General features: G+C 42.2%; 1 protein-coding gene across 1 annotated transcript in view; it reads left to right on the plus strand.

Moving 5' to 3' along the window:
- Lsm1 (LSM1 homolog, mRNA degradation associated) overlaps window positions 1-14,705 on the plus strand; it is a 16,918-nt gene extending 2,213 nt beyond the window's left edge. The window contains exons 2-4 of the mRNA XM_028768194.1: window positions 3,498-3,566; window positions 4,919-5,034; window positions 14,097-14,705. Coding sequence (XP_028624027.1) covers window positions 3,498-3,566; window positions 4,919-5,034; window positions 14,097-14,267 — 356 coding nt within the window. The 3' untranslated portion in view covers window positions 14,268-14,705. The remainder of the gene's footprint in view (window positions 1-3,497; window positions 3,567-4,918; window positions 5,035-14,096) is intronic.

Below are 14,705 nucleotides of genomic sequence, written 5' to 3' on the forward strand. Positions count from 1 at the left end.
GACTGTGTGTCTCCATCAGACCTGCATCCCTTCTGAGTGTCTTGACTTGTTGCAAGCTTTGGCTCTTGACCATCCTTACAGGCTGGATGGAGTTTGCTGTCAGAAGCTTTAGAGATTTGTTCATTTTTTATTAGTTTGGTTTCATTTTTGAAAGGGCGACTGCCAAGTTGGCCCCTTTAAATCACAGTGTTCCTTCTGTCTCGGTCTATAAAATTCTGGGGTTAGAAACTGTGTAGTGGTGGCTTAAATCCCAACACTCCGGAGGCAGAGGCAGGCAGATCACTGTGAGTTCAAGGCCAGCCTGGTCTACAAAGTGACTTCCAGTGAGTTATACAGTACATGTGTGCAGGATGCCAGAAGAGTTAGAAAAGAGCCAAATCTCATCTTGTACAAGAGGAGCAGTGTTCTTCACTGTTGAGCCGTTTCTCTAACCCCTCAAAGCTGTGTTCATAGTCATACACATAAGGCCTGCCTTTTACATCTCCTCTGCAGCATTGTACACTGTGTTGTGTATGGGGTTTTAGAGGTTTATTCATGTATTTATGTGTGTACCTGTATGCTTATGTGCATCATGTTCCCACAGGAACGCACGCACGTTCCAGGCAGTGGTGAGCTGCCTGATGTGTGTTCTGGGAAGTGAGCCTGGAGCCCTAGAAGAGCAGTAAGTGCTCTTAGCCACTGAGCCGGATAACCTGCCCTCTGTTGTTTTCTTGGTTTCTTTAATGCTAGTTGTTGGGGATTTTCTTAGTTCTCTGGACTTCACTGTTCTCTAAACTAGGTGATCTGAGGTACATGTATGGTTTGTTTTCTGTATAAATCTCTAGACATTCCAGACGTACTTGAGCATCATAACTTCCTATTTTTCTATACATCAATCCTTATTCTTTTGAAGTTAAACTTGCCTTCAGTGCTTTTCTGAATTTAGCTCCTGTTCTTTCTTACAACTTTGAGCCAAATGTGAATGTGACTTTTCCCCTTATGCTTAATTTACAGATTTCTCTAATCTTTTCATTTACTCTTTCCCTTTCTCATAGCCAAAATTTATTTATTCTTGAAGATCCAACTAGGATAGGTCTAGTTTCTTTTTTAAGTCTTACATAATTAAAATTTGCTTGCTTATGATACTTAATTATAGCCTGATGATGTCATAATTCCTTTAGAGAAGACTCATTCCCCCTCTTTTCAGACAGAAAGTACTTTATGCTGGGCAGTGGTGGTACGTGCCTTTAATCCCAGCACTCAGCAGAGGTAGCTGGATCTGTGAGTTTGAGGCCAGCCTGGTCTACAGAGTGAGTTCCAGAACAGCCAGATCTATATAGAGAAACCCTGGGGTGGGCAGGACATTCACTGCAACACTTCACTTGGTGTATGCTCTTTTGAGCTGGGCATAATGAAACACACCTTAATCCCAGCACTTAGGAGGCAGAGACAGAGGTAGATAGATCTCTGTGAGTTCAAGGCCAGCCTAGTTTATAGAGTTTCAGGACAGCCAGGGCCATATAGTGAGACCCTATCTTAAAAAGAAAAAACCCAAAAGTACTTTATGCATAGTATTAAAGAAATGAGTGGTTAAAATCTTGCTTGCTTTTCTAAAGGATGCTTATCACATCCTTTACTGTCCCCTTAAAGTAATCTCTTCAGAGTCCCCCATGCTACATTTTCTGTGGCTATTTTGATGTGTCCTTCATCTTACTGTTTTCTTATTCTGTTGTATTTATCACAAGATGTAATTTTCTTGCTTTCATCCTACAGTAAATATAAATTCATGAGGTTGGTGACTTTAGAGCAACGGTTCTCAACCTTCCTACCTACGGCTACAACTCTTTAATACAGTTCCTCATGTTGTGGTGACCTCCAACCATAAAATTATTTTTGTTGCTACTTCATAACTGTAACTTTGCAGGCCGTAGTGGCACATATTCTTTATTCCTAGCACTTCACAGGCAGAGGCAGGGGGATCTTTGAGTTCAAGGCCAGCCTGGTCTCTAGAGCTAGTTCCAGGATAGTCAAGACTAAACAAAGACAACCTGTTTCATAAAACCAGAAGAAGAAAACAACTGGTGGGGTCATTGGATCTTTCGCGCGCGTGCATGCACAAACACACACACACAAACACACACACACACCAAAACCAAGAACTGACTTTACTAATGTTATGAATTGTAAATATCTGAGATCTGATATGCAACCTCTATGAAAGGGTGGTCTGATCTCAAAGGGGTTGCTACCCTAGGTTGAGACCCATTGGCTTAGAGCTTTCAATAAATCTAAGGAGATGGCTTAGTGTTTATATGTACATACTTCTTTCTCTTCCTGAGGACCAGAGTGATTTCCAGCACCCATATCCATGGTTCCCTGAGAACTGTTTGTAACTCCATTTCTAAGGAGTCTGATGCCAACTTCTGGTTTCTCCAAGCATGTACACAAACACAACACGTAAATTTTTTTTTTAAAGCTTTTACTTGAATTCCTGTTCTAGATCACTATCACATCTTCTTGCATGTCTGAGGCATTTTTAAATTTTGGTTTTGGTGCTAGGGATTGATCCTAGGGTTTTGGGGGCTTTGCTTCTCAACTATACACCCAGCTACTCTAAAGGATTGTGTACATTTCAGATTTCCTTGATTGAAAGCAAATGTTGAAGTAATTCTAGGATTAAGGTAATAGAAATTTAGCCAACAATGAAAGTAAATAGAGGGCTGGAGAGATGGCTCAGCGGTTAAGAGCACTGACTGCTCTTCCAGAGGTCCTGAGTTCAGTTCCCAGCAACCACATGGTGGCTCACAACCATCTGTAATAGGATCCGATGCCCTCTTCTGGTGTGTCTGAAGAGAGCAATGGTGTCCTCATATACATAAAATAAATAAATAAATCATTTTTTAAAAAGAAAGTAAATAGAACTTCTATAATGCCAGAATTTAGATAGAGGCAAGGTGTTTAAGAAGAGTTCATCGTTGGGGACTGGAGAGATGCCTCAGCAGTTAAGAGCACTGCTCCTCCAGAGGTCCTGAGTTCAGTTCCCAGCAACCACATGGTGGCTCACAACCATCTGTAATTGGGTCTGAGGCCCTCTTCTGGTGTGGCTGAAGATAGCAAGTGTACTCACATGTATAAACAAGAGATCAAGGTTATCCTCAGTTAAATAGTGAATTTGAGCCCAACTAGGTTACATAATACCTTCTCAGTAAAATAAAAACCATGTGGACTATTCTCTGTTTAAGGTAGAGAAATTATATGATACTAGAAGTGTTAAATATAACATCTGAGCCAGAAGCACTTGGCTTTCCTGGCTACTCAGTCTCCTTTTCTAACTCTGAAGCACTACCTGCTCCAAGTCTTAGCACTACTGATATTATTTAAATCCCAGGCTACAGTCTTCCCTCCACCCGAAATACATTGGAACAGCTTAGGCATCTATTAACTGAATTTTCATTGATACTGTATAAGCTCACTGCAACTGACACCTTTGTTTTAAAGATCTTTTCTCCTTTCCCCAGAAAAGCATTTGGTCCTACTTCGAGATGGAAGGACACTTATAGGGTTTTTAAGAAGCATTGATCAGTTTGGTATGTATTGGCTATGATCCCATTGAATTTTCTTTGGCATTACTTCATATTGAAATTTACTTATCTCTAACTTTTCCACATGTGTCAGCCTAATGGAACTGTTTGGGGTGAGTGAATTGTTTTAAAATTATGATTAGTTGTTTAAAACCTTGTATATTCATTCACAAGTTTGTATTTTAAAACTGATTTTTGCTGGGTTATTTTCCCCACTAGAGGGAGCCAAATGATAGAAATAAAGTTAACCTTAAAATCATTTCCTGGATGTAATCCCTCTCTGTCCAATGAAAATAGGTCAAAGCCATTTCCTGAAACTCTTGTTGGGAGTGGGACACAGATAAGCTCAGTAGTTTACATACAGGAATACATCAGATTCAGTAGTTATAGTCCGTCTGCAGCTTCTGAAGGAAAAGGTCTGTGTTTTTCCCTTTGGGGTAAGAAACTTCTCAGTTCACACTGACACTTGTTGGTCATCTGCTAGGTCACTAGACCTGAATAAGAGAGAAAACGTAGCTGAAACGGTAGACTATAGAAGGTATAACAGCCAGCTCTGTGCCTAAAATCCCAGGGACTTCATGAGTAGAGCAAGAGGGTCACTTTGGGAACAGATCAAGAACTCAAAACAAAGCAATATAACTTCTGTTTTACTTCATGTAAGACAAATAGTACTAGTTCAAAGCAGAAAAATATTTTTAACAAGTTAATGTTCTAAACCTTAAGTTAAATTCATTGAAGTGCTATAAAGAAATAAAAAGCAAATATTGAGCTTATCATGCATGATTATATAAATCATTGTTGTATCCTAATCCATAAAAGTTAGATTGGATTACATAAGTACTAAAAAAAATTAAATCTCACTAAAGTCATCACATACATATATTCATACAATAAAGAAGCTCTCCTTCTGAAACATAGACTTTCAATCTTAATAATAGTTTTCTAGGCTCAAGTTTTCCAGATTTCTACTCCTTACTATTTCCTAGGGACCATGTTGATACTAGCAGTGAAATGATACGGAAGTAACTCATTCCTACCATCATTAGCATAGCAAAATCAGGAATACTTTTTGTTTGAAGGTCTCCTAAAACTGAACATGCCTGTAATCTCAGCATGTATAAGAAGTTGAAGCAGGATAATTGCCACAAATGCTGGGACAGCCTAGATTACATCATGATTTCCAGACCAGCTGAGGCTAGAGTAGGACCCTGGGACCCTGCCCCTCCCCCCCAACCCAAATTCTCATAAATGGCTTGTTGTAATTGGTGAAATTTAAAAAATAACTAAAGAATTGAGTTATAGGCCTTCTTAGTCAACAATATGAACTAAATATCTGTTTCTTCTTTGTGTGCTTATAGCTAACTTAGTGCTCCATCAGACTGTGGAGCGAATTCATGTGGGCAAAAAGTATGGTGATATTCCTCGAGGGATTTTCGTGGTCAGAGGAGAAAATGTGGTCCTACTAGGAGAAATAGTAAGTGAGACTGTTAAACTGCTGTGGATCTGCTGTGGTACGGATGCTGGCGTCTGCTTTCCAATTTTACCAAGCTTCCCATAGGAAGCTGCCAACTAGGGAAGCTGTAGTGGCGGGAGCAACACTGCAGAAGGCCACTAACATCAGTCTGTGGCCATTGGCGTCTTAAAGATTTCATCACAGTAGCAAAATATTGTTGGCATTATCTGATAGAGAACAATATTGCTGGTGTCTGCTTCAATGGCACATATACTAAGGTCTAAACAGTGCAAAGGCAGCACACACACATAAGTATTGTTCCACATTCTCTCAACTGGAAAGAGAAACAGCATTGCTAGGTGTGATGGCTCATACCTAAAATCCCAGCAGTTAGGAAGCTGTGGTAGGTGGAACTCCTCTAGTTTAAGGTTGTCTTAGTTAGGGTTTTACTGCTGTGAACAGACACCATGACCAAGGCATCTCTTATAAAGCACAGCATTTAATTGGGCTGGCTTACAGGTTCAGAGGTTCAGTCCATTATCATCAAGGTAAGATCATGGTAGCATCTAGGCAGGCGTGGTACAGGAGGAGCTGAGAGTTCTATATCTTGTTCTGAAGGTCAGTAGCAGAAGACCGGCCAGCCTCCAGGCAGCCTCTAGGCTGAGAGTATTAAAGCCCATACCCACAATGACACACTTCTTCTGACAAGGCCACACCTCCAAATAGTACCACTCCCTGGTCCCCATTGGCTTGTTCAAACATGAGTCTATGGGGGCCATACCTAAACATACCATAATGCAAGATACATTTTGTCCAACTTCCAGTCCCCATAGTCTATAGCAGTCTCAACAATTAAAAGACCAAAGTTCAAAGTCTTGTGAAATTCATTCAGTTACTTAAAGTCAAAGCAGGTCATATATCTAAAACATCACAGGATATATAGTACCATTCCAAAATGTCATAGTGATGAAATACTAGAACAGACAAGACCAAAACCCAGCTGTGCAAACTCCAAACTCTGCATTTCCGTGTCTGTTGTCAAAGCGCTCTTCAGATCTCCAAGTCCTTTCATCTTTGCTGACTGCAGCACAGTTATCTTTGGCTGGTCCCACTCCCTGTTGGCATCTTTCCTGAACAGGTTTCCCACAGCTCTGGCATCTTGAACGTCTTATGGTCTCCAAGGCAACTTCAACATTACAGCTTCTTGTTCCAATGTCTGGGATCCACACATGATCTTCTGGGCTTCTCTTCTTAAGGGCATGGATCACTTCTCCAGCTCTGCCCTCTGTAGCACTCTAAGCTCTGGTTGATTCCACTCCACTGCTACTGATGTTCTTGGTGATTATCCCATGGTACTGGCATCTCCAGTACGCTGGGGTCTTCCACTACAGCTAGACTTCACCAATAGCCTCTCTTCATGGTGCCAAGCCTCACCTTCTTTATGTGACCCCTTCAGTCCTGGGCTGTCAACTGTAACTAAGGCACCACCTTCACCAATGGCCTTCCCTGGCCTCGAACAGTGCCAAGCCTCAGCTTCTCTCCATGACCCCATCATGCCTTCAAAACCAGTACCACCTGGGTGACTCTTACACATTATCAAGTCCAGCTGCAGCACAAGGTACAACCTTGGCTATCTCAGGAACACAACTTCTTTGTGCTCTCAGAAATCACTTCCCGGAAGATTTCACCTCAGTGATGCGGTTCTCTTCTTAATCACTGCTAATTTCTTAGTTCCAGCTAACCAACATCAGTTGTCTAGTAGTGCCTTCTGTTTTTGACTCTAAAGCCAGAGCCACATGGCCAAAGCTGCCGAGTTGTGCTGCTTGCAAGAGGTGGAACATGGCCCCCTTGTTCTATTATCACCAGCTTTCTGTTTTCCAACTCTTTCCCTCCTAAGTTTAGCTGTCTTGGAACTTGCTCTGTAGATTGACCTTGAACTCAGATCTTCATGGCTCTGTCTCCTGAATGCTGGGATCAAAGGTGTATACAACCATACCTGGATTTAAGCTTTTCTCTAATTGGAACTTATTCTATACCAGGCTGGCCTTGAATTTAGAGGTCTGCTTGCCTTAGGCTCCTGGGATTAAAGGTGTGTATTACCTACCATGCTTAGACCTAAATTTAGCTGGGTGGGACTTGGCCCCAAGTCACCACTCCCTTAATCTGTTCATCTTTTTAAACATAGGATACAGCTCCATTTCACGTGCTAGTATCCCTTTATTACTTGAATCATACATTTTATATTTTTCCTTTCTCATTTTATTCCTTTTCATTAAAATGTTCTTCATAAGAAGAGTGAACTTTAGTAACTGTACAACAGAATTTATACCAGGCTGTTTTGAGACTTCCTTTGTCAAAGCAATTAATCTAAAGTTTGTCAGGCAGACTCTTCAGATAATGACAAAAAGCAGCCATGTTCTTTACCAAAATATCACAAAAACAATCTGTAGGCCACACACTAACATTCTTCTCCATTGGAACTATTTGTCTAGGTCTGTACAATTCAAATCACTCTCAGTAAGTTTTCCATATTCCTACTGGGATAGCCCATGAAGTCCTATTTAAAGCATTCCGCTGCTTTCCAAATCTACATTCTTCCATACAAAAGCACGGTCAGGCCTACCATAGCAATACCTGACCCTGGTACCAACTTCTGTCTTAATTAAAGTTTTATTGCCATGAACAGACACTTTGACCAAGGCAACTCTTATATAGGACAACTTTTTGTTTGTTTTTCGAGACAGGATTTCTCTGTGTAGTCCTTGCTGTCCTGGAACTCACTCTGTAGACCAGGCTAGCCTCGAACTCTCGAACTCAGAAATCCGCCTGCCTCTGCCTCCCAAGTGCTGGGATTAAAGGCGTGCGCCACCACCGCCCAGCAGGACAACATTTAATTGGGGCTGGCTTACAGGTTCAGTGTAGGCTTGGATTTTTCAAATCCTACTTTTAATAGGGTTCATAAATGTTTTAACCTTCCTTCTAGCCCACCACCCACCAGAGGTAATGGGAAAGAAAGGTTATTAAAATATGGTGGGTTGGGGCAAGTGTACCTGTTTAGAAATAGTTCTTTGGAGCAAATCCAGTCTGCGTTGTCAGGATAGCAAACACAAATCAGCAGTGGTGGGACAATCCAGTAAGAAACAGCCAGGCTTTCCTCTGCAGAATAGGCACCAGTCAGTAGGATTGACCAGGACCAGCAGGGACACCAGAAGGAGTTATCTGCTATGCCTCTCTCAATGAAAGTAAAGATCAGCGATAACAAAGACTCAAGACTAATGCAGCTTTGCAAAGCTAACTATTCAAGCCCCCAGTCACTGTTGTGGCCTGTTTATACTCCAAACATCAATGTCCCCCCACGGGTATTTCCTCAACAAAAATGACTACATGAAAACACTACATGAGTCTGTATCAGCTGGCCTCACTCTGCCAATGTTGAGAAACTGCCAGAACACCACCACAAGTTTTTTGGTGCATTTTTTTCTTAGGAAGTCACAACAAACGATGACCACTAAGGAATGGCAAGGCGTACCAATACCAACCAGCATTGTCCACCGTCTGCTGGGTTATATTTACCTTCCCTCTTAACATCACGTGTTCTTCCACATGTCTGCTTTAACAAAACATCCTTTCACCTATGTCTTCTTCAGGAAAACACTCCTTCACATGTCTGCCCCAGCAAAACACCATTTGACATAACTTCCTTTCCAAAGAAACTAAGTAGTTTCCACTTCAGTTCAGAGGTACAGTTCATTATCATCAAGGTAGGAGCATGGCAACATCCAGGCAGGCATGGTACAGGAGGAGCTGAGAGTTCTGTATCTTGTTCTAGAGGCAGACAGGAGAATACTGGCTTCCAGGCAGCTAGGATGAGTGTCTTAAAGCCCACACCCACAGTGACACACTTCCTTCAACAAGACCATACCTCCAAATAGTGCCACTCTCTGGGCCAAGCATATCCAAACCACCACTGGCTATGCTATGCTACATAGTGAGTTTGGGGCCAGCCTGAGCTCCAATGTAATATGCGTTTTCAAAAGAATAAAACAAGAACAAATACATTCATCAATCATGTAGTATTTAATCTCAATAGCAGAAAGTTACTGAATTTACAGAATTTAAATTACCTGTCCTGACATATAAAGATACAGTTTAGAGCTGGAGTCTGTCACAATGGTAAAGTCCTTATTAACGCTGAAAACAACAGATTGACGTGTTGAAATATGTTAACTTAAATAATTGGTTAGGAACTAGAGAGATGGCTCAGTGGTTAAGAGCACATACTGTTCTCACCAAGTGCCTAAGTTTGGTTCCCAGCTCACAGTTGTAACTCAAATCTCCAGGGGCCAACAGGACACCTATGTCAAATGCATATACCACCCCCACACATACATAATTTAAAAAGCAAATAGTCTATTACAAGTAGTTCTTCATGGCATGGAGTTAGTTGGCAGCATTTGAGGAAAGTGTTATATGTTTTTAAAGGGGGAAAAACAAAAACAGTAGGTTAGGAAAAAACATTCTGAGATTTCTGAGTGGAGCTCATGACCAGAGAGAAGAGACCTGAATATATGTGCCAGAAAGACCAGATATTAGTGAAATGTTAATCACATTTGAAGTATTGCTTGGTATGTATTTGTATATATGCATAATAGAAGTTGATTTTGTATGTATGTATGTATTACATAGATAAGTTTTTATTCACATTTTCTTAAGTGTATTTAAACCTTGAATCCTATTGGGTTTGCTGGGAAATTCAGTACCTGTGAAACTGGCTGAAATTAACGGGGCAGGAGGAGTTGGTTTGCTCAGTAACAGTGTGCTTGGGTGTCATGTTTGGAACCCTGAATTCAATCCTCAGCATCACAAAAGGAGATAGGGAAGAAAGAAGAAATTAAAGACTGAAAAACCACCGATTTTTTTTTTTAATCCTGCATTTGCTGTTTCTTACTTGGTTTTTAGAGTTTCTCGGTGGTTAGCCATATCTTAATTTAGTATAAAGAGGTCTTTTGAGTAGAACAGTTGGGTATGTAGCTATTTTTTTAACAATATTTCCACAAAACTGAGAACATTTCCTTCGGAGATAAATTTAATGCAGAGACTTGATGTTGGAAACAGTCAGCTTAGGCTCAGCTATATAGTGACTGTCAGCTCAGCTTGGACTGTGTGAGACCCTGTCTCCAACACACTGGGCAAGGCAGATGGCTTCTGGGTAAACGTTTGCTGGGCAAGTATGAGAGCCTGAGTTTGTAACCATAGCACTTCAAAGCCAGGCATGGTGGCCCAAGCCTGTAACTCCAGCACTGGGAGGTGAAACAGGCAGATTCCGTAACCTCAGAGGCCAGCCGTTCTAGCACATGTCAAGAGTTCCAGGTTCCTTAAGAACTGTGGCTCGAAAACCTAAAGAGACCTAAAGCCACCCTATGTCCGCCTTTACTTGTACATGCACGTGAACTTGGACATGGTTCTCAAATACTGCTATAAAGTGTATTAGTGTCTCATTTTAAAATATTTTCTGTGGTAGGGCTAGAAAGACGCTCAGCAGTTAAGAGCACTTGCTGCTCTCGCAGAAAACCTGGGTTAACTTCCCAGCAGCTGCATGGCGGCTTACAATCGTCTGTAACTTAAGCTTTGAGGGCTTTGATATCCTCTGAAGGTACTAGGCACGAACACGGTGCACATGTACATTCTTTTTGAAAAAGGATTATGTGAATCAGCAATCATTCTGAAGAAATTATGTACCAAAGCTCAAGAAAACCATAACCAGAATCTATTCAGAAAAACATTACATTGCTTAAGTAGTCTCTAATGGTACCCCATGGTGTCATAGAGGCTGAGGTAGGATCACAATATGGCAGCCTGGGCAAGACCTTAATTCCAAAAAGAAAAAGGAGCCTGGATTCTGCCTTGGTGATGAAGGGTCCCAGCAATAAGGACTTGTACTGTTGAGAGATGGTTGCTTCACAGTCATGGTGAGTAGCTCAGTGAGTGACATACTGAAAACCAGGAAGAGAGCTGTCTTTTCTTCATCCCAGGGTTATGAGGAAAGGGTTGGGTGATTATATAGTTTTTAGCAGATAACCTTTGACCCAGGTACTTATGCAACTCGAGTGGCTTCTAATCTGCTGGTGAGAGTCCTCTGTCTGATACCACAAGTGCTGACCTCCGCAACCTTGGAGGTGTGTGTCAGTTAACATCCAGACTGAAACATCTGCACATTTTTTTGTTCAGTGTCTTTCTAAACCTTCTCATCAAAAGTCATAAAAGGAACTGGAGAGATGGTTGAAATAACTGAGTGCTTACTGCTGTTCTAGAGAACCTGAGTTCTATTCCCAGCACCTACATAGGGTATCTCATAGCTGACTATAACTCCAGCTCCAAGTCTGTAGGCACCCTGTATACACATAAATAAAAAAGTAAAACAAAATCTTTAAAAAAGAAATCCATCACAGGAACAGAAACAAGAATATAGCCTGCTGGAGTGGCACACCTGTAATCCCAGTATTCACTAGCAGGGGACTGTTGAGTGTGAGGGCAGCCTGGGCTAGAGAGTGAATTCTAGGACAGCTTTTGCTGGATAACCAAGAGCCTGTCTGGGCTTAGTGGGGGGAGCCCAGCAATTCTTTGCTACTTTGTCTGTATAGGCTTTCTATGTTACAGAAATATAAATAATAGCTATACATTTTAAGGGTAAGTGGATAAGTGAGGCTTGCTTATAGTTCTACATACAAAGTTGGCTATTAAGTATGACATAAAAAGTGTATTATGCTGTGTTGAATGAAGATAAAATTTAGTGACTATTTTCATTATGCGTTTGGTTTTGTTCTAAGTCATAGTTTGTGGGTCCCCAGTTCCAGAGGGTGTCCCATGATGATCTCCCGGCTGAGGACAGAGTGAGAGCAGGGAGGGTCTACTACTGTCTCTGCCACTGCCTCCGCTGGCGTCTCCACTGTCCGTTGGTCTCCGGCCCGGCCTGCTGTGAGAGGTCTGGGCCAAAGGGTACAGAGTGCGAGCAGGGAGGAGAGATTGCCTGCCCCCACTGCTGCCTCTGCCCGAGTCTCCGCTGTCACTGCTCGGTCACTCCCAGGTGCTGCACCTGTCTCTCATCGCTGAACCAGCCCCGGGCTGGGCCGATAGGAAGCCGGCTAGCTGGCAAGAAAGCAGCTTGGTGCCCCAGGAAGGTTCTGGGAGAGCAGATCTCTCCCCAAGTGTTACAGCTCTGGAGACAGAAACTCTCAGACACCAGGATGATTCTCGAACACACCTTTACTTCTCCTGAATAGAGCCCTTATATACAACTTCAGAGTGAGTTAGGGTCTGGCAGCAGATAATGCCTATTGGCTTGGTCTGAGAGATTGGAGAAGCCTCTTTTACACGTGGGAGAGCCTGAGGCACTGTTCCTCGTGACTGATGGCCATGGACCTCTCTTTGGGAGGGGCTGTGGAGGGCCGAAGGTGAATGAAAAGATCCAGGGCCTGAGGGCAGAGCCGAACACCTGCCATCCTGATAAAGGTCTGGGATTCAAGACTTGCTCAACCAGGCACCCAGCTGCTTCTCTCAGCCCACCACCCACAATAGTTATGCCTGGTCTGATGATAAAGCTAAGCAGTAAAATGCTTGCTGGCATGCCCAGGTTCTGGGTGATCCCTGGCACCACAAAACAAAACAGTTCCCAGGCCTGTGGGATGGCGCGAGGCTGACACTCAGGTTTGAAGTCCCATAACTCAAGTGAGTGGAAGGAGAGGACGGATTCCACCAAGCTATCCTTAGACCTTCACACATGCAGAGACACACAAGGTTTAAAAACACAGCTCCAGAGGATACACAGACTCAGTGCTTCTGATAACATATAGCCTGGCCTACACCTGAAAACTGACAACATTTACCAAAGTATTTGTGTTCTATATGAGAATTAAATATTTTTAAAGTGTCTGATTATATTATAAATTTCCTACAGTGTATATTTTTGAAGGAAAATTAAGTATTTTTGTTAAACCAAATAATTTATTCAAACATGGGTGCATGTCTTTAATCCTAGCATTTGGGAGGCAGAGGGCAGCCTTGTCTATGAAGGAAGTTCTAGGATATCCAGGGCTACACAAGAGAAACCCTGTTCAAAAAACAAAACAAAAAACCAAAATTATATATATTTAAACTTCTAGAGAAACAATGTGTTGGACCAAACTAGAATGACTTACCTCAAGGTGTTTTCTACCAATGGTTGCCACAGAGGAAACAGTATTGTTATTCAGAGACTCCTAGTTAGTGAAACAGGAACAGTTTATTGCCCACAGCAGGAAGGGTGTGGTGTACATTTGAATCAGGGTTTTTACCTTCTGAGCAACAAACCCCAGAAATTAAATTGATGTTGAAATTGTAAAATGCAGTGTTTGTCTTCTGTAGCCACCATGGCCTGAATAGTTTTTTGTATCCTGTATAGTTAAGAAGACACTTTTCTGTAAACAGCCTTAGAGAAGTGTGTATATGCAAAGGAATAGTATGAGTGTGGGTGCATACCTAGAGGGTGTGTATGTAGTGGGCAGAGCATAAACCTTGGCTCTCTGCTCATTTTTCCCCTTGTTTGAGACAGGGGCTCTCCACTGTGCATCCCAGGCTCGCTGGCCTACCATGTCCAAGGATTCTCTGTAACTTCCCCTCTCACTGTAGGTTCACTTGGATTGTAGGTGTGCACTACTTTGTCTGGCTTTTTGTGACTTCTAGGGGTTCAGACTCAGGCCTTTACAAGTGCACAGCTAGCACTTTGTCTACCAAGTTACCTCCCAAACTCAAAGTTTACTTTGAAGAAAAGTTATTCTTTAATATAAAGTTAACCCTGACTAACATGGGACTTTATATAACCTGAACTTTTGTTCTGTGCACTGATACCAACCCCTGTGAGTCTGGATTCGTATGTGTTGTATGGCAGTGTTGCCACTGGTCTCTTTCCAGGACGAAGGGTACTTTGGCCTTATCACAATTAGGAAAAGCAGTCCACGCTACATACTGGGATCTGCTCGTCTTTAGAGCCATGAGCTTGTCTGTTCTTGGTCTTCGTGGGAAGTCATTCAAACCTGCCTCTTTTGCAGGACTTGGAGAAGGAGAGTGACACGCCCCTTCAGCAAGTGTCTATTGAAGAGATCCTAGAAGAACAGAGGGTAGAACAGCAGACCAGACTGGAGGCAGAGAAGCTGAAGGTCCAGACCCTTAAAGATCGGGGTCTCTCCATTCCTCGTGCAGACACTCTGGATGAGTACTGAGTCCTTGCTCAGAGACTGCTCTAGAGAGCAGGTGCCGTCACCTCTGGTCACCTCACACATTTGACCAGAGTATTACATTGAAAAGTGATATTTTCTCACGGATGTCAACATGAAGAAATCATGGGATTTTGTGGTTTTGGTTTTTTTTAACAAGATCATTTTATATTAGTTTTGCTTTTCAAACAGTCTCAACACACAGTCCTGGCTGACCTAGAACTCACTATGTAAACCAGGATGACCTCTAGCTTGTGGGATTGCAAGTGTGCTCCACCAGCCCAGCTTCACTGTTTAAAGAAACAGTGGCATGACCTCCCCTCACACAAGTCACTGTGGGGCCAAGAATCATGTCTTTATATTGCTTTTCTTATCTCAGTTTACATTTCTTTTCAAAAAATATTTCATTTACTTGTAAATAAAAAATGAATCTCAGAACTGTCA

The sequence above is a fragment of the Grammomys surdaster genome, unplaced genomic scaffold (assembly GCF_004785775.1).
Source record: "Grammomys surdaster isolate TR1022 unplaced genomic scaffold, NIH_TR_1.0 185, whole genome shotgun sequence".
Classification (NCBI taxonomy): domain Eukaryota; kingdom Metazoa; phylum Chordata; class Mammalia; order Rodentia; family Muridae; genus Grammomys; species Grammomys surdaster.